The following is a 20,654-nucleotide window of genomic DNA, read 5'->3' on the forward strand; positions in this document are numbered from 1 at the left end:
TGCCCAATTTGTGCTACTCAACACCTAGAGTTTTTGTATTTTAGGACAAATTTTTGTTAACTCCGATAACACATATCCGACATTCCACAAATGTACCAGCAATGATTATGATGACTTAACTCATATAGATTTCACAGAAGATAACATTGGAAAAGCTCTTCATAACTTAAAACCATCGCTGTCTATTGGACCCGATGGACTATGTGCATACTTTCTAAAAAAACTTTCTATTAATATAGCAGAACCCCTAAGTATTATCTTTGATAAAGCTTTCACTACCAGTTCCCTTCCTAAACTTTGGTCACTAGCCACAGTCATCCCTATCTTCAAAAAAGGAGACCCCAGCTTAGTCGAAAATTACAGACCGATCTCTCTTTGCTGCGTCACTTGCAAAGTCATGGAATCAATCATCAACCAATCCATTACCTCATACTTAGAAACTAACAACCTACCCTCCAACAAACAATTTGGTTTCAGGAAAAAATTATCATGTAACTTACAACTTCTCCACTGTAAAAACATACGGACTACAAATCTTGATCAAGGCAAATCAATAGATGCAATCTACATAGACTTCTGCAAAGCTTTTGACTCAGTAGTACACGATAAACTTCTCCTAAAGCTAATATCCTATGGCATCTCAGGACCCCTTCACAAATGGATATCTGCTTTTCTGTCTAACAGACAACAAGTGGTCAAAATTGGCAATACTTTATCAAATCCTGTTCCTGTCAAGAGTGGCGTTCCTCAAGGCAGCGTCCTTGGACCAACACTCTTTATACTATACATTAATGATCTTTGTGACCATATTTCAAGTAATTGTGTTCTCTTTGCTGACGATGTCAAACTATTTAACACCACAGACAATACTTCTATCATTCAAAACGACCTTGATCATCTAACCGCTTGGTCTAAAAATTGGCAGCTCCAAATTTCAACCAGCAAATGCTCAGTCTTACATATAGGAAAAAAGAACCCAAACACTAAGTACATACTAGATGGACATTATCTTACAGACGACCCCCATCCCGTTAAAGACCTTGGAGTTTTCATGTCAAATGATCTAAGTGCCAAAGCCCACTGCAACTACATAGCAAAAAAAGCTCTAAGAGTTGTAAACCTAATCTTGCGTAGCTTCTTTTCCAAAAACACCACACTACTAACCAGAGCATATAAAACATTTGCTAGACCAATTCTAGAATACAGCTCACCTGTTTGGAATCCTCACCATATCTCTGACATCAACACAATTGAACGTGTCCAGAAATATTTTACAAGAAGAGTTCTCCATTCCTCTGAAAACAATAAAATTCCTTATCCCACCAGACTTGAAATCCTAGGCTTAGAAAACTTGGAACTCCGTCGCCTTCGACAAGACCTAAGTTTAACTCACAGAATCATCTATTGTAATGTCCTTCCTGTCAAAGACTACTTCAGCTTTAATTGCAATAATACAAGAGCAACCAATAGATTTAAACTTAATGTCAACCGCTTTAATCTAGATTGCAGAAAATATGACTTCTGTAACAGAATCATCAGTGCTTGGAATACTTTACCTGACTCTGTGGTCTCTTCTCATAATCCTAAAAGCTTTCTTTTAACCAAAAGTTTAACCAAAAACTTTCTACTATTGACCTCACCCCATTCCTAAGAGGACCATAAGGGGCGTGCATAAGCGCACAAACGTGCCTACCGTTCCTGTCCTATTGTTTTTTCTTTTCTTCTTCCTATATATATATATATGCTTATACCTCCTATATTTACTCATATATGTGTTTATTTACTATATAATCTTTTTGTAGGATACCTACATATATTGTTGTGACAAAATAAATAAATAAATAAATAAATGCATACCTGTTTTATTTAAAGATTGCATTTGGCTAAACTAAAACATGATATGTGATGCTGCGTTGTGCCAATGGAAAAAAATGGCTTGATAAAGCGATGACTGTTGTGTAAATATTGCTGGAGGAAGCTACTCTGATGATGGTTTTACTCAGTCCTCAGTGTGGCAGAACTGTGACACCACCTACACTAGGGAACAACCCAGTCACAGACTGTCAACAACAGGTTTTTCAAGTATTGACTCATTGCAGTGGTGTAATCCTAATGACCACCCAAAACAGAACTGAAATCTAATGGCCTTTAAATACAACTTTTCTTTTTTCCAGTGTGGGAATCTAGCTGCTTTTACAATGACCACGCCAGAGGTGTTATTCAGCAGGTTCTGACCAGTTCTGGAGAACCAGTAGTGGAAATTTTGAGTAGTTCAGAGAACCGGTAAATACCACCTCTGGATGGCTCCACCCCCATCTATTCTCTGCTTCCCCAGTCCCAGCTGGTCAGGAGGAAATGGGGATTTTGCAGTAACCTTCCCCTGGAGTGGGGTGGGAATGGAGATTTTACAGTACCCTTTCCCTGCCACGCCCACAGAACCGACAGTAAAAAAAATTTGAATCCCACCACCACTGGACCACACACGAAAATGTCACAGCCATCCAGGCGCAAGAACAACTCGAGCACAAGTTTCAGAATTTCCAAGAACATTAAGGCATTTCTCAGTAACTCCCGTACACAACGTACTTGAAATAAACACTGGGTTTTCTCTGAAAGTCTTGAGGAAGGATGAGGTTGCAAATAGTGGGAAGTGAGATAGGAGCAGGAAAGCCCAACAGGATTAGAGTTTAAAACAGATTTACAAGATAGATGCTTCAGGAAAAGAAAAGTTTGGGCTGGGCTAATAAAAGAACATCATGGAAGGAGACACGATTTTCAGACTCAGGGGCTATTTGGTTTGTCCTTGTATAAGTGCACATACGTCCCATTTTGGATGACCCAAGCATAGGAAGGATAAGAAATAGGTATTACCTGTTATCATTTGCATCTCTCATATTGCAAAGCTTGTATCCCGGTTCTTTCCTTATTTTTTCCCCCCGAGTTTCATCTAGTTATTACACAACCTTGCCAAGATTTATAATTGTCTCCTTAAATGCTTCAGAGATTCCCTCCACTCCAACCTACTTTCGTTGTTAGTATTGGCTTTCTTTTTAGCCAGCTGTCTTCCAGTTCTTTCATTTTGATCTTTTTTTTTGAAATATATTTTGAACAAATACACGTTCCCTAAGAAAACAAAGTGAGATATTTTTGTATGTGAACCAGGCCATCATATTTAGCTGCTGCGCGGGTGACTTTTCTTGAACCACTGTGATTAATAATGATAGTTTTATGTGTGATTTAGAGCCTCTGTGGGTGGGTGTGGTTTTGCCTGTGCTTGTAACGCCAACCTTTTAATATCTGTACATTTTGCTTATACATCTATTTTTCAGTCTTGTTTGGGGTGGGTTTTTTTTTTAACAATCATAGTTAAAGAAATATTCAAAACCAATTAACTGGCACAGTATACCAAATCATTTTGGGACGCGGTGGCTCAATGGTTAAGACGTTGAGCTTGTCAATCGAAAGGTTGGCAGTTCAGCAGTTCAAATCCCTAGTGCTGAGCTCCCATTACTTGTCCCAGCTTCTGCCAACCTAGCAGTTCGAAAGCACATAAAAATGCAAGTAGAAAAATAGGGACCACCTTTGGTTGGAAGGTAGCAGCGTCCCGTAAGCCTTTGGCTTTTAGTCATGCCAGCCACATGACCACGGAGACATCTTAGGACAGTGCTGGCTCTCCGGCTTTGAAACTAGAGTTGGGAACGACTAGCACATATGTGCGAGAGGAACCTTTACCTTTAATGAACATCTTTATGTTAAATCCAATTCTGCCAAGCTATAAAACTGTGTTGCACATCAACACTTTTTAACTCAACAAGCCATGTCAATTATGCCATTATAATTCTCTCCATAATCTCGAAAATAGATTTCAAATAAAAGAATAAACTTAATTTTGCAAGATGATCTTGTTAAGAGTCATGAAGAAATCTAAAATAGTGACACCAAAATGAAACGCAAAATTATGTCATTAATGGCAAAATATCTCTGAAAGATAAAATACAATGCAGATTGCAAAAACATTTAATTTCAACATGATTGAAATTAAACAAAACAAAACATGATTTTTTAAAAAAATATTTTCTGATGTATAAACTTTATTACATTAATATATACAGTAAGTACAAGCAGTGATTAAGGCAGGAGATAATCTACTGATTCTTGGATTTATGGAAAAATAAAAAGCCTCATGGAACATCCGTGGGTATCCGCAGTAATTCTTCAACTTCTTCTCGTAAAGCCTCGGTCTTCTCAGCCAGGAGCATCTGCATTCAAAGACCAAAAAAGTCAAACAACTCTGTATTTACTGTATAACTGAGACTCCATAGCTCCCAAGCTTATACAGCATTCATTGGTCTGTGGAGATTCTTAAGTCATCCAGGTCATGGTTGTCCCAAAGGTGCTTTTTTCAAGAGGCAACTGGACTTTCTGGTTTTTTCTTTGAAGACGTTTTGCTTCTCATCCGAGAAGTTTCTTCAGCTCTGACTGGATGGTGGGGGAATGGAAGGATTTATACTCATTGCAGACAGATGGTCATTTGCATTCTTTGTGTAAATCCTTCCATTCCCCACCATCCAGTCAGAGCTGAAGAGATATCCAGCTCATCACAGATATCAATATCTCTCTCTCAAAAACAGCACTGGACTTCATCCCATCTGCCCCCATCTGTTAAGACTTAGATTAGCTATTTAAACAGCGACAGGATGGCTATTTGCCAAAGATGGAGATTATTTCCATTCTCATTTCTACCGAGGACTATATAAACACCTCTTCCCACTTAAAATAGAAATTGGTCCAGAGCGTCTCACTACTGCTTTACTTACCTTTGCAGATGAAACTATTTTCCTGGCCTGAGTTCTGGACATATGTACAACACTCTTGACTAGAAGTTCTGGATCTGCATTGGCCAAGTGAGCTAAAGTTTTATAGCCTAAGTTGTACAGTTGCTTGGCTCGAGCCTGTGAAGCAGTGGAGAAGCTAATTAAAGGAGAGAGCTAAACAATTGTTCAAGATATTACACATCAGGGAGGGGTGTCCAGGCTTGGAAGCTTTAAGACCTGTGGACTCCAATTCCCAGAATTCCCCAACCACAACAGACCCACAATGATGTGATGAAATCCTGCCGGTTCTGTCCGGCTCGCGCGTGCTGGTAGTGGTGGCGGCGCATAGTTCAGCGAACAGGTAGCGGCGGTAGCGTGAGGCTCCGCCCACCCGCCTGGACGTCGTTACTTCCTCGTTTTTAATCCTCTGCGCATGTGCAAAGCCTTCTGCGCATGCGCAGAGGGTCAAAAATCGGATGTGATGATGGCACTTCCGAACCAGTAGGGAAGGTAAGTGGATTTCACACCTGCCAAAATGTCTCTCTGCTGAAAGATAAATAGCTGCTAGTATTTATCTTCACCCGGTTCTGCAAAGCGGAACTTGGATCTCCAATAGCTAAGGAGGCAAAAGTTGAAGGAAAAGCACCCAATCAAGGTACTTCTGAATTCAGGTGCCAGCTTTACATTGAAGCAGTGCTTCTCAATTATTTTCTGTCATGCCCCCCTAGGAAGAAGAAAACATTTTTCGCGCCCCCCCCCCCCGCGTGACTTTCTTTCAGGCGTTTTTCTCCTTGAAAGGGAGGAGCATGCGCAGTCACGTGTACTGGCAGTCCCACACTAAAGATGGCTCTGATAGGCTCGTGTCACAAGGGTTTTGGACAGCCAATCAGATGCTCCCGTTGTTCTCTGATTGGATACAGAGACATAAACACGGGGCTTAGCTTGTTTGCCGAGGTCAAACGCGCCCCCCTTTACGGAGCCTCGCGCCCCCCCTGGGGGGCGCGCCCCACTATTTGAGAAACGCTGCATTGAAGACACCTGTCAATGTACCATTCCTCTCTGCAACTAGAAAGTTTCAGGCAGTACAGGTGGTCCTCAATTTATGCCCACCATTGAGCCCAAAATTTCTGTCGCAAAGTGAGAGCGGTCATTAACTGAGCTTTGCTTCGTTTTACAACCTTTCTTGCCACAGCTGTTAACCGAATCACTGCAGTTGTGAAATGAATCTGGCTCTCCCGTTGACTTTGCTTGTCAGGAGGTTGCAATGAATCCCGGGATATTGCAACCATCATCAATACGAGCCAGTTGCCAAGCGTCTGAATTATGATCATGTGACCATGGGAATCCTGTAATGGTCCTAAGTGTGAAAAACGATCTTAAGTCACTTTTTTCAGGGCTGTTCAGTCACTAGATCAGTGATGGCTAACCTTTTTGCCATCATGTGCCAAAAGTGGGGATTGCGTGGGGGTGGTGGGGTCGTGCCCCTGTGTGCCCACGCCCATAATTCAATGCTCCACCACACCCACCCTCCCGCGCATGAGCCCCCTGCACTCCGCCTGCTTTTGGCACGTGATGGCCCGGTAGGCCCATTTTTTGACCTCCCCAGGGTCCAGAGGCTTTCTAGGAGTCTGGGGAGGGCAAAAACGGCCTTCCCCATCCCCCTGGAGGCCCTCCGGAGGCCGGAAGCAGCCCGTTTCCTGACTTCTGGTGGGCCCGGAAGGCCCAAAATTCAGCTGGAGCTGAGGTAGGGCAATACTTTCGTGCCCACAGATATGGCTCCGCGTGCCACCTGTGGCACATGTGCAAAGGTTCACCATCACGGCACCAGATGAACTGTTGAAAGTTGAGGACTACCTATAGTGACCAACCAGAAAATCTGTTTATTTATTTATTTATTTATTTAATCACATTTTTATACCGCCCTATCTCCCGAGGGACTCAGGGCGGTTTACAGCCTAATAAAAACACAAATATAAATACAAGATAAAACACCAATTAAAAAACTTATTGAATAAGGCCGGATTTAAAATCATGATTAAAATAATAAAACCCCGTTAAAAACTAAATTTAAAATTAAAATTCTAGTCCAGTCCTGCGCAGATAAATAGATGTGTCTTAAGCTCGCGGCGAAAGGTTCGAAGGTCAGGAAGTTGACGGAGTCCTGGGGGAAGTTCGTTCCAGAGGGTGGGAGCCCCCACAGAGAAGGCCCTTCCCCTGGGTGTCGCCAGTCGGCACTGCCTGGCGGACGGCACCCTAAGGAGTCCCTCCCTGTGAGAGCGCACGGGTCGGTGGGAGGCAATCGGTGGCAGCAGACAGTCCCGTAAGTAACCCGGCCCTAAGCCATGGAGCGCTTTGAAGATAGTTACCAAAACCTTGAAGCGCACCCGAAAGGCCACAGGTAGCCAGTGCAGTCTGCGCAGGAGTGGTGTCACATGGGAGCCACGAGGGGCTCCCTCTATCACCCGCGCAGCCGCATTCTGGACTAAATGGAGCCTCCAGTTAGGCTCCAGTTAGTCCAGAAGTTTAGAAGTTATCCTTACATTCTGCTTGGATTTTTGAAAACCTTCACAGTTAACCTATTTGTAAAAATAATTCATAAATAAACTGTCAAACTAGAGTTTACTAACCTCCAAAACTCCTGCCACCTCCATCAGAGGAATAAGTTCTGCTTTAACACAATAGCTTAGTCTCTTGATAAGTTCTGGCAGGAGAGCTTTATAAACCCAAAACTCATCCAGCTCCTGTAAGAAAACACATCAGCAACATTTATGTTGGTCACTTTTATTTAGAAAGTTATCAATCAAACTCTGATCAATTTCTTCTCTTACTGGGATCCATTAGTCAAATCTAAAGGTTTCCAATGGATAAAAGGATTAAATCGGGACCTACATATTTGGGGCATATTACAATGTTTAATATTACATATTACTATGTGATAACATATGTTTCATGTTGTGATAACGAAAGAAAAACCAGTTGTTGGAGAATGTCAATACATTAGTGCAGGAGTCTGCAAACTTGGCTCTTTTAAGACTTGTGGACTTCAACTCCCAGACTTCAACTCAGGGAGTTGAAGTCCACAAGTCTTAAAAGACCCAAGTTTGCAGACCCTTGCACTAGTGTATTTGCAAAGGGGCAATTTTAGTTTTGCAAGCCACCCAGTCACTGAGAGTGAGTGGGTGACTGCATAAATTTCAATCAATCTATCTATCAATCAAGAGAATGATTTCAAAATGAGATACACAAAATTACAAGAGGTCTGAGTCTTATTTTCAATTTGAAAACTGTTTAGCAGGGGAACAAAGTAAGGCACTGATAACTGGTTCTAAATTTAAGAAGGGAAATTGTATAAGATAATTACCAAAGAAATAACTTTTTCCCCCAAAGAAAAGGAATTATATATTTGCTTTGGAATGAATTATTTAGCTGTTGTACGTTACCTCACAAAAATGCAAAACGGAGGACGAGAATGAAGCTGCTGAATTGAGAAGAGATTGAACAAATCCTCGCGGTATATTAAATTTTTCTGACACGTCCCATATGTTGGTCTCTCTTAACAAGGTATGAAGGATGAGGGACAGGTAAAGTCTATTAACAGTATTACTATCCAGTTCCTAAGAAGATACCAAGTTCATAAAGAAACTGAAAACAACATAAAGAAACTTTTGCAAGCTTCTATTTCTTTAAGTTCCTTAAATAATGACAATATATTTCATAATGTAGAAACAATGAAGTGTATATCTAAGGGACATAGATATAAACTCATTTCCAAAATAGAATTTGCACTATAAATAAGGGAAATGTAACTAGAACTTTTCTGCTGATTCTGAGATTACAGTTAAAAACATTTTCCTGCTAATTCATTCAACATAAACAGTTAATTTAATTCTTTTGTATTTGTACTATTCTTAGATCGTGACTCCAAATTTTGATCATTAGATCATGCATACATAAGATTGAATTTCACCTTTACTTCAATAGCAATAGCACTTAGACTTATATACCGCTTCACAGTCCTTTACAGCCCTCCCTAAGTGCTTTACAGAATCAGCATATTGCCCTCCAACAATCTGGGTCCTCATTTTACCGACCTCGGAAGGATGGAAGGCTGAGTCAACCTGGAGCCGGTCAGGATCAAACTGCCAGCAACCTGCAATCAGCAGAATTAGCTGCAGTACTGCATTCTAACCACTGCGCCACAATGGCAAAGAAATAAAGGCAACATATCTGCTTTTTCTCTCTCCCACAGACTCTGCCAACTGTAGCTAGAGCAATAACGACAATCCCCAATGAATGACACTCAAATGTCTTTTATGATACATCAGCGTGGAGATTTCAACCTGGGATTGTCCAGTATTTCAGTAATCCTTGCAATATTTTCAAAATCCTCTTATTCAGCTGTTGCTAAATTTAACAAGGAGCTTATAAATGGAAAGACAAAGTGGAGAGGAGGAGAAGAAAGAGACACTTAAAATCACTGAAATAAATAATCACAAGTGTATTTTTCTGGCCGGTCATTCAGACGACAATGTTTAATAAACGAATCTTTCTCTTACGTTCTTGATGGCTTGTCCAGATGCCTTTTTGGTAATAAAGCTCTCTGGCACTCCAACAGTGCTGGTTACTTGTTGTTCTATTGGACTTAGTTGATTGAACTAAAACAAACGAATTACAATCAGCTCAGCTTTAATGTTAAGCAAATAGCAATGATAGGACACAATCTATCCCCATGATGGCGAACCTATGGCACGCATGCCGGAAGTGGCAGGCAGAGCCATCTCTCTGGGCACGCGAGCCGTCGCCTAGAGTCGCTCTTCCGGGTTCCAATGTGCTGGCCAGCTGGTCTTCATGCACACCAGATTGCTGGAAATCGGAAGAGCAGCCACCCGGTGTGCATGTGCGTGCCAGGAAGATACACACTGGCCAGCTGGCTTTCGCACGCGTATGTTGTGACCCAGGCCCAAGTAATAAACTTAGTCCGTGGAAAAAACAACCTTTATTCGAACAGCTGGGAATTACTTCATTCCCAGCGTCGTTCAAATCAAAGTAAAACAAATGCCTCCCAATACAAATTCCTCAGTTATCTCACAAACCTTGGTCCAATTAGGCAAACTGCCAAAGGCCCTTCCTGGCAAACGTCCAGAAGCCACAAAAACAAAGACATACACAAAGCAGAAGCTGAAGCAGAAGATGCAGCTACAATGTTCTTTTCCGGCAAAGCTGAAATGCCGGTCTATTTTAATCATCTCTTTTAATTTTATCTATTTTAATCATCTCTTGGCCCGACTCACGAGTTGTCCTCTCTGCTTGAGCTGCTCTTGCCCTCTGGCAGCTCTTCTCATACGTGCATTAGGAACAGGCTCCTCCTGTTCCTCTGCCTCACTATTAACAGTCTCTGGAGGCTCTGAAGTCCGTACCTCACTTCCCGATGGCCCTGGCCTCACCTCAGCCTCATCGCTGTCCGACTCCGTTGCCAGCTCTGTAGGCTGCTGACAAACCACAACAGTGTATGTATGCCAGAAACTGGAAGACCAGGTGGCCGGTGCTGGAAACTGGAAGATTATCTTCCCTGTGTGCACATGCGCACCGGCCGGCTGCTCTTCCAGTTTCCGGCGGCATTCAGTGCCGAAAAGGTTCAGATAACCTTTTCACAGACACACAATTTTTGTATAGACCGAGAAGCTATAAAAAAATAAAACAAGCAAAAATCTCTTCCCAGTGAAATTTAGTACCACAGGAGGCAGGGTTTTAATTATCCTGGTGTTGTTAGGAATACCCCTTTCTATTATTCTAGGCTTAGGGAGAAAATACCCAATGTTGCTTTTTTTGGGGAGCATCTTACCTGTTTAAAATAGACCATCCAATTTGGGCTACACTGGGGAATCATATCATAGGGGGTTATCAGGTAGATCAAATGAAGGTAGCTTTCGAGAATTAATCCCTCAAGTCCTTTCTTCAAGTCTGCGTAGAGGGTGTCGCAGTGTGCCAATTCAACTGAACCTAAGAGAAGATTACAATTCAGGATTACATGCAATCTGCATCCTGAGGCGAGTAGAGGCATCCACAGGATCTGACCCTAAAACAACGAAAGCAGCGTCATGCTGTAAGCTCCACCCTTTCTGTGATGTCCTGGGACAAGGGACGAAGGCCACCCAGCCAGCTAAGAGTTCAAACTCCCCTTTAATGCTCCAACTTTCCCCCAAACCAGGGGTGAAATGCTCCCAGTTCAGACCGGATTGCCCGATCAGGTAGTGATGGCGGCGGGCGATTCAGAGAACCGAAAGCAAAAATCCCTGCCTCCCCCGCCCATCCCCAGCTGAGCCGTGCGATCATCAGAGGTTTTTTTTTTTTTACTTTTAAAAGCATTTTTTCTTCGGCCGAAAAAATGCTTTTAAAAGTAAAAAAAAAAAGCTTCTGATGATCGCGCGGCTTAGTTGGGATTGCCAGAACCCTTTAAAAGCATTTTTTTACAAACTCTTCAGCCGAAGAGGTTGTAGAAAAAATGCTTTTAAAAGGCTCCTCTGGCGATCCCAGCTGAGCTGCCTGATCATCAGAGGCTTTTAAAAGCATTTTTTTACCACCTCTTCGGCTGAAGAGGTTGTAGAAAAAATGCTTTTAAAAGTAAAAAAAAAAAAAGTTGGCCACGCCCACCCAATCACATTACCCCCACCACCACCAAGCCACGCCCACAGTAACAAATTTTACATTTCACCCGTGCCCCAAATGCTCCCGCGTTATGCAAGTCCAGGAGCAAAGCGCACACACAGACAAGGGAGCAGCCCCCAGCTGCGAGTTGTCCAGCAAAATGCTGTTAGCTCAACGGCTTCAAAGCAAGAAGTCCAGCGAGACAAAGGAACAAGGAAATGAATCCACGAAGCAAGGAAGAAGGCAAATACTCCTGCAAATGCTAGATGTCGGCAACGGCACACAAAACTCCACAAACTCAGCATTTGTTCCTGACAAACGCTGCTCCCCATAGCATCTCCTTAAGTCTCAGTCCCCAGGTGTGCTTCGTCCTGCATTCCACCGAAGCAAACGAGGCCGCCCCCTCCATCTCCGTGGGCCCCAGCTCCGGCTCATCCTCCTCCGTGGATTCAGTCTCCAACGGGGGCATGCACAAAAGGGGTGGAGCTTGCACTGCCCTGTCACCTTCATCGTTTCCTCCCTCTACCCCATGACCTTCCCGTGGATACTTCTAGAAGTGACCACTTCATTCTGCTTATTAGTAAGGCCGATTCTGCTTAGCTTCATTTTAACCAGTAACGCAAACACCTTTTACCTTTGTAGGTAGCTCGGCCCAACTGAGTGATACATAGATTATTCTGACCGTTCTTTTCGCCGTCAGAATGTTCTTTCTCTTTTAGCAGCCCGTTTTGTTTCAGCCATTGTAGCGCTTTCATTGTTACGTCCCGCAGGCTCTTGTTGGGCAGCAGCTGCGGCTGTATACTAAGTAAGGTGGCACACATGAATTGGTAAATTTCCTCAGGATTGTTTGCTACCTGTAACAGAATACCAAAGGTCAAATATTAAACTAACTAAAGGCTTAGTTTGAGAGAAAAACGATATACAGCCATGCCAGAAGATAATTTTATGATCAGTTGCTCCACTTAAGAGAATAAAAGGAGCCTTGATGGCACAGTGGTTAGAATGCGGTGTTCCAAGGCAAACTCTGCCCACAGCCTGGAGTTCGATCTTGACAGGGCTCAAGATGGACTCAGCCTTCCATCCTTCCGAGGTCGATAAAATGAGGAACCAGATTGTTGGGGGCAATAGGCCGACTCTGTAAACTGTTTAGAGAGGGCTGTAAAGTGGTGTGTTATTGCTGTTATTTCTAAGTTCTTCCTTATGAGCTGCTCGCTTTGATTTATCATTAAAGCATTGTAGCTGAAAATTTGAGAATTACCAACCTTTAAACCAACCACCGATAAGAGTAAACTTCGGATGCCCTTGTTGGATTCAAGCAGAAGAGTGCTGTAACAGCTTTCTAGGGGACTGGTTATTAAATTTTGAACCTTAAAAACAAATTTATAGCATATATTAATGAAGCATAGTAACTGTGAATGATTCTGACATGTTTATAACATTATGAAATGCCTGCTCCATTATATCCTGAGCATTATTTTAATTATCGCTTGCAATTAAAGCCTTGCTCTGTACTGTCTTACCAATCCAAGTCATTTATCATTAGGAACATTATCTTCTCAAAGGTAGCCCTATGTTTTTGCAGTATCTTTTCTCAAGATATATTACTATGCATTAACACTTGCTTTATAGTGACTGCATTGTAATACCAACCTATTCAAGAAGATTCAGGAGAATAGAAAAAAGACCTGCTTTTAAGTTTTTGTGATGCGGGACCAGGGGTGAAATTCAAATTTTTCCCTTACCAGTTCTGTGGGTATGGCTTGGTGGGTATGGCAGGGGAAGGTAACTGCAAAATCCCCATTTCCTCCCAATCAGCTGGGAGTTGGGAGGCAAGAATAGATGTGGGCGGGGCCAGCCAGAGGTGGTATTTGCCGGTTCTCCAAACTACTCAAAATTTCTGCTACTGGTTCTCCAGAACCTGTTAGAACCTGCTGAATAGCACTCCTGCTCTGGATTACTTAAAATGTTTTAATTAATGAATAAATACAATCAGTGGTGGGATTCAGCCAGTTCACACCACTTCAGGAGAACCGGTTGTTCACTTTCTGAGCAGTTTGACAAACTGGTTGTTGGAAGAAATCATTAGGGGAAAGAACCGGTTGTTAAATTACTTGAATCCCACCAATGAGTATAATTGTCCTTGAATGCCATGATCCTGCCCTAAATTGATGAAAAGAGGGCACGCTTTCTACTAAAGCAAAGAAGCAAACATTTGTAAACTTAGATTATGATATTACTTGGCAGTGACATAATAAGGAATTTACCATGTTTCCCAGAAAATAAGACCCTATCTTATATTTTTTTTGAACCCCGAAATAAGCACTTGGCCTTATTTTTAAGGAGGTCCTATTATTTTGGAGTGCGTGGAGGAAGATGGGACTCCTCTTACCATCTTACCTGATTTCCAGCTCTGCCTCCCTAACCCTAACCAGAGGAAATGGCGGGGACCTGCTGTGCATACAGTTAAATATTTTCAGGGAGGGCTTATTTTCGGGGAGGGCTTATTTTCAGGGAGGGCTTATTTTCAGGGAAACAGGGTACTTGTCCTTCTAAAGCAGGGGTGTCAAAGTGGCGGCCCACAGACTGGATGTGTCATGCACAGGCCACGCCCACCCTGGTTCCACAAAGGCAAAAATGTCGCAATACGTCACGTGACGCGGTTGAGTTTGACACCCGTGTTCTAAAGCAGGGGTCTCCAACCTTGGCAACTTTTAAGACTTGTGGGCTGCAACTCCCAGAGTTCCTCAGCCAGCAAAGCTGTTCTAAACCCCTGTTCTAAAGTGAACTTATCTTTAAATATACTTAGTAAAAGAAGAAATAAATTATTTCAGACTAAGGCCTTATATATTTGAACTCCTCCCACTACTTTTTAATCAATTAATCCTGATGACTTGGAATAATCTCAAATTGGCCATTCTTTTCACTTAAGTTACCAGTTCTTTGTCTTTCTCTTGTACAATCAGAATACTTTCACCAGCCTTGTCAATGCCAGCCCGACCAGCTCGGCCAATCATCTGTTTATACTGGTTCTTCTTCAAGAAATCTGTAGCAATATACGGTGCTCTTAAAATAACCCTGTGGAATCCATGAACACATATTTTCATTACTTCTCACTTATATCCATTTTTTTTCTTTCTTTCCTCATTAAGCAAAAGTGCTTGAAAATACTTTTAACGCAAAAAGATGATTTTACTGAACGTTCTTCAACAACAGACGAATCATACAATATTTGAAATTCTAAACGCTAAAAACTAAAAAAATAACCTCGGTTAGAAAGCAGAACCTTTGTTTCGAATGTTTAAAGTGCACAAAATGAAATAATGGTGACAATGGAATTATTGCTAATAATGGAATACAATGGGATATCTAAGCCACAAGAATATTTAAATCAAACCAGGACTTTACTTCAATATATATCTGTTCTGGAACAAAAGCTGACACAGTTAAGGTATGGAAGTCACTGTTTCAAAATGCCAGCACACGGGTCATCATTTCACTGGCCCAGTTGATTACACGTACAGTAGTGGCCAAAATTGTGGAAACCTTTTGGGAAAAGTGTATTTTTAAGGTTTGATGGCTAATAGCATCACTTTTTTTTTGGCGTTTCAAGATAATCATATTCCACTGCTGGAATGGCCTGGGAATAGCCCAGACCTTAAACCAATTGGAAATCTATGGAGTCGACTAAAGAAACTTGTTAATCAGAAGCCACCCAGCAATAAAACCCAGTTAATAGAAGCCATCATTCAATCTTGGTTTCATGTTATAACAGCTGCAGAACAAAAAGACTTGGTTCACTCCATGGGAAGACGTTGTAAGGCCGTAATTCATGCTAAAGGTTACCCAACTATTAACTTGAGTGGCGCAGGCTGCTAAACAGCCTGTTATTAACAACAGCTGCCTGCAATTATTGCAGGTTCAAGTCCCACCAGGCCCAAGGTTGACTCAGCCTTCCATCCTTTATAAGGTAGGTAAAATGAGGACCCAGATTGTTGGGGGCAATAAGTTGACTTTGTATATAATATACAAATAGGATGAAGACTATTGCTTAACATAGTGTAAGCCGCCCTGAGTCTTCGGAGAAGGGCGGGGTATAAATGTAAATAAAAAAAAAAAATTAACTGACATGGTGATAATTTTTGTATATCTTGTTTTTCCTACGTGTTTCACTATTCTTTTTTATAATGTAACTGCTATTCTAATAGCAAAAAATAGCATAAAAGTTATTGCATTACATTCTTGATTAAATTATCTTTCCATTGATATATAATTTTAGGGCACTCCTCCTCCCCAAAAAAGTGTTCTTATTAGCTTGTTTTAGAAAATACACTTTTCCCAAAAGGTTTCCACAATTTTGGCCACTACTGTATATATGGAAGAAAAGGTACCCAGAGGCGTTGGGCGTTACTGCTTGCATATTACCTCCAATAAAGGGTCTTGAGTGCTTCCTGAACTTGGTTATATATATATATATATATATATATATATATATATATATATATATATATATATATATATATATATATATATTCATTACCCAAACTAAGTAACATCATCACTGCTAGTATATATATATTTGCAGACGTTTCATTACCCAAACTAAGTAACATCATCACTGCTAGTAAGGAATGGTTATTGGCACCTCTACAGTACAGAATACTACTTACTAGAGAAGACAGCAAAAGAGGGATATTGACTTATGCTTTCAACATTATCAGAATACTGAATTAAACATTTTTTAAAAAGCAAGCTATGCTCAAAAAGTGCTTATCACTGTTTAGGTTGCTAACACTCTTCCTAGATCATATTCTTTCAGACTTTGGGTGGGATTTACATGACTGAATGTCTGTTTCTAAATAATTCTTTGGAAAGAGAGAAATAGCATTTAGGGAAAGATTTGGTTCTAAACCAGGGGTCTCCAAGCTTGGCAACTTTAAGCCTGGAGGACTTCAACTCCCAGAATTCCCCAGCCAGAGAAGGTGGCTGGGGAATTCTAGGAGTTGAAGTCCTCTAGGCTTAAAGTTGCTAAGGTTGGAGACCCCTGTTCTAAAAAAGAAGAAATACTGAATCATTAGAATTTCCAGAGCTTCTGTTTGAAACAGCCAATTTGGTTACTTAAGGAGCATCGCTTTGCTCTTGGGTCGTGCCGCAAGATCACTTTTTGTGGATTCAGTGAAAGAAATGTTAGAATTTTCACCACATTTCACGCAACGAACGTTCAAAAGAAAAGCCAGTACGACAACCTTCGGGCAGGCAGGTTCACTCCCGCAGCAAGCGTAGATGTGCAGGTTAGCAGACAGAGGAGGCCTGAGGAATAAGCCGCTTCTATGCATTTCCGCTCATCGCTGGTGAGACCGCTGTGGTGGTAAGCAATTCCAAACGGAATCGTCCGTTTCAAAACCGGGCAAAGTTTTCCACTGCAGATGTTCCTTAACTCTTTTAGAAGACTGCATTTTTCTTTCTCCTTGACCTTTTTAAGGTCTCTATGGAAAGAAAACGTGGTATTAGACAGAAGGGACAGGGGTGCTATTCAGCAGGTTCCGGAGAACCGGTAGCGGAAATTTGGAGTTGTTATTATTATTATTATTATTATTATTATTATTATTATTATTATTATTATTATTATTATTATTATTATTATTATTATTATTAGATTTTTATACCGCTCTTCTCCCGAAGGACTCAGGGCGGTTCACAGCCATAATAAAACAATGACAATATACAGATAAAAACAAAGATTAAAAAAACTTATTATATAATTGGCTAAAATTTAAAACAGTATACCGTTAAAAAACCCCTAAAAATTTATATCAAAATATGAATATTAAAATGACATCCACTAATTCAGAGAATCGGCAAATATCACCCCTGGCTGGCCCCAGGAGTGGGGAGGGAATGGGGATTTTGCAATATCCTTCCCCCAGGAGTGGGGAGGGAATGGGGATTTTGCAATATCCTTCCCTCAGGAGGGGGGTGGGAATGGGGATTTTGCAGTATCCTTCCCCCAGGAATGGGGAGGGAATGGGGATTTTGCAATATCCTTCCCTCAGGAGTGGGGAGGGAATGGGGATTTTGCAGTATCCTTCCCCCAGGAATGGGGAGGGAATGGGGATTTTGCAGTATCCTTCTCCCAGGAGTGGGGAGGGAATGGGGATTTTGCAGTATCCTTCCCCTGGAACGGGGTGGGAATGGAGATTTTGCAGTATACTTCCCCCAGGAGTGGTGAGGGAATGGGAATTTTGCAGTATCCTTCCCCTGCCACGCCCACCAAGCCACGCCCACAGAACCGGTAGTAAAAACATTTCTCCTGAAAATCTAAGTGCATTTTATAGTCCAGTGTGCCTTATAGTCTGAAAAATACGGTAATTCTCCCGCTGTCTCCTTTACAGCCAGATAAATTAAAGAGGGTCTCTTCTGAGCCTCTTGTCCTACCCGTTATCCAGTTGCAGGCTAAGCTGTCTCTTCTCTGACCGTTCCCTAGGCAGCATCTCTTGGTCCAGTCTCTCAAGATCTTTTCCACATTACATTATATCTATACTATTGGGTTCTTTGGATCACTGCAGATTGGTACAAGTCCTCCAGAGTATTAGAATATTTTCCAACCCTATACACCAGAGATCTCCAAACCTGGCAAATTTAAGACTTGGGGGGATTGCAACTCCCAGAATTCTTCAGCCAGCCACTCAATTGTGGTCCCCAATTCCCAGAATTCCTCAGCCAGCCATGCTGGCTGGAGAATTCTTAGGAGTTGGAAGTCCACAAATCTTAAAGCTGCCAAGTTTGGGGACACCTGCTGTATGCCATTGCTGCAGTTCTCGACACACTAAGATAAACATACCCTGCAATGCTTTCATTTGCTTAGGGTGCAAATGCAACATTTCTGCATCAAATTAACACTGACACCAGGAGAGCCATGAACATTGTTCAGTTAGCATAATGTTTTCTCAACCTTGGCTGCTTTAAGCTCTGTGGACTTCAACTCCCAGAATTCTTCAGCTAGCATGGCTGACGGAGGAATTCTGGGATTTGAAGTCCACATAACCTAAACTGGCTAGGGTTGAGAAACACTTGATTTAGTAACTAAAGTGCACGTTAAGAGACATACCTGTTTATGTGTTTGCAGATCATGCCTGCTACATTTTCACAGTTCTTTTTAGTAGGGCAGAAGACAAGGCAGGAGTACTTGGGAATAACCTCTGTGACCAATGCAATAAGATGATCAGGATCTACCTTCTGCAGTTCACTAGAATACTAAAATATTAAGCAGAGTTATTTCTAAATGGAAGCAAATTGCTGTAATCTCAACCTGTCGAAGTATTCATTCTATTCTTTTCCATATCTCTAATTGGATATAAAGAAAGCAAATTACAAAACTATCCCTGCTTCATAACTTGAGTTTTTAATACTTGCTTTTGATGGGCTTAATCTACTAAATAATTTCTAAAAAGAAATACAAGATAAGCATTTAATTTTTTAAAAAAATTTGAATTTATATCCCGCCCTCCTCCGAAGACTCAGGGCGGCTTACACTATGTTAGCAATTCTTCAGTGGGTTACATCTCCCACTTAAGGCAGTAGAATCAAGTTCAGCAAAGCACCCCAATTAAATTACCGTATTTTTTGGAGTATAAGACACACCTTTTTCCCCCCAAAAAGAGGGTGAAAATCTGGGTGCGTCTTATACTTCGAATGTAGCCCCGCCCAGCTTCTCAAATGGAAGTTTCACAAAGCTTCACAAAAAAAGCCTCCAGTGTGTCAGAAAAAAAGCCTTCAAACAAGAGCTTCAGGAAAAAAAGCCTCCAAACAGAGCCTCAGAAAAAAAGCCTCAGAAAGAGAGCTTCCAAAAAAAAAGCCTCAGAAAGGAAGTTTCAGAGGCTTTTTTTCTGAAGCTCTGTTTCGGAGCCTTTCAGAGGCAGAAAAAAAAGTTTTTTCTGAAAAAGAGATTCAGAATTTTCAGAGGCAGAAAAAAGCCAAAAAAAGCAAGACACAGAGCTCACAACTAATGAACCTGTTGCTAAAATTCACCTCTGGGAAGAGCTGATTGGGGGTGATCCGGGAGGCTGACCCACCTGCCAATCAACTTTTTTCTTATTTTCCTCCCCAAAAACTAAGGTGCGTCTTAGACTCCGAAAAATATGCACAAAAAGTGAACAAATAATTTGAAAATTAAGTACAGGTAGTCCTCAATTTATGACCACAATTGAGCCCAAAGTTTATGTTGCTAAGTGAGAAATTTGTTAAATGAGTTTTGCCCCATTTTACGACTTTCCCTGCCACATTTATTAAGTGAATCACTGCAATTCTTAAATTAGTAACACAAATCTGGTTTCCCCATTGACTTTGCTTGTCAGAAGGTCACAAAAGGGGATCACGTGACCCCCGGGACATTGCAACCCTCATAAATGTGAGTCAATTGTCAAGCATCCAAATGTAAATCACGTGACCCATGGGGTTGCTGCAACAGTCATAAGTGTGAAAAATTGGTCTTGGGTCAGTTTTTTCAGTGCTGTTGTAACTTCAAACAGTCACTAAATAAGCTGTTGTAAGTCAAAGTGTCAACGTTCCAGAAAACCCCTTCTGCAGAAAAGACTCCGAAGCCAACATCTTTCAAAGTTCTTTTACACACTGCCACAAGGACTACCTGTATATGTTGTTTATTTATGATATTTTAGAGTAGGGGTTCCTAAACCTTTTGCCATCATACTTTTCTTTGGTGCAGCATTTCCCAATCTTAGCCATTTGAAGATCTGTGGACTTCAATTTCCACAATACCCCAGCCAGCAATGAGTTGAAATCCATACATCTTAAAATTGCTAGGGTTGGAAAATACTGCTTTAGTGTCATCTTAATACACACGCTTCTCCTAAAAACACAAATGTACAATAAAAACAATAAAGTAGAGCTTTATTTTAATAAAGGGGATATATGTATGTATGTATGTATGTATGTATGTATGTATGTATGTATGCAGGTTTTGGTATGTTCGGGTCTTTTCCTGTGTAAGATTGGAAGTATTTAGGCAACGTTTTGATGAGATCTTATGTGAGCACAAAGCCAAAGTCTGAAGATGATGAGTGAGATCTCATCAAAACATTGCCTAAATACTTCCAATCTTACACGGGAAAAGACCCGAACATACCAAAACCTGCATACATATACCCGTGAAAACCTACGAAAATAAATAAATATACACAT

The 20,654-nt window shown here is 41.3% G+C and overlaps 1 protein-coding gene across 7 annotated transcripts in view; it reads right to left on the reverse strand.

The window, feature by feature from the left end:
* Positions 1–4,061: 4,061 nt before the first annotated feature.
* HELQ (helicase, POLQ like) overlaps positions 4,062–20,654 on the reverse strand; it is a 28,386-nt gene continuing 11,793 nt past the window's right edge. For 3 of the 7 annotated variants that reach the window (XM_058192959.1, XM_058192961.1, XM_058192960.1), the window contains exons 8-18: positions 18,565–18,710; positions 16,703–16,942; positions 14,393–14,534; positions 12,722–12,826; positions 12,094–12,313; positions 10,657–10,814; positions 9,371–9,469; positions 8,255–8,428; positions 7,442–7,555; positions 4,818–4,952; positions 4,063–4,259 (exon numbers count right to left, since the gene is read on the reverse strand). In XM_058192959.1, coding sequence (XP_058048942.1) covers positions 4,182–4,259; positions 4,818–4,952; positions 7,442–7,555; positions 8,255–8,428; positions 9,371–9,469; positions 10,657–10,814; positions 12,094–12,313; positions 12,722–12,826; positions 14,393–14,534; positions 16,703–16,942; positions 18,565–18,710 — 1,611 coding nt within the window. In that variant the 3' untranslated portion in view covers positions 4,063–4,181. Of the gene's footprint in view, positions 4,260–4,817; positions 4,953–5,341; positions 5,431–7,441; positions 7,556–8,254; positions 8,457–9,370; positions 9,470–10,656; positions 10,815–12,093; positions 12,314–12,721; positions 12,827–14,392; positions 14,535–16,702; positions 16,943–18,564; positions 18,711–20,654 lie in introns of those variants that run through there. The other 4 variants (XM_058192964.1, XM_058192965.1, XR_009156294.1 and 1 more) reach the window with 4 other exon arrangements.

The sequence above is a fragment of the Ahaetulla prasina genome, chromosome 8 (genome assembly GCF_028640845.1).
Source record: "Ahaetulla prasina isolate Xishuangbanna chromosome 8, ASM2864084v1, whole genome shotgun sequence".
Lineage (NCBI taxonomy): Eukaryota > Metazoa > Chordata > Lepidosauria > Squamata > Colubridae > Ahaetulla > Ahaetulla prasina.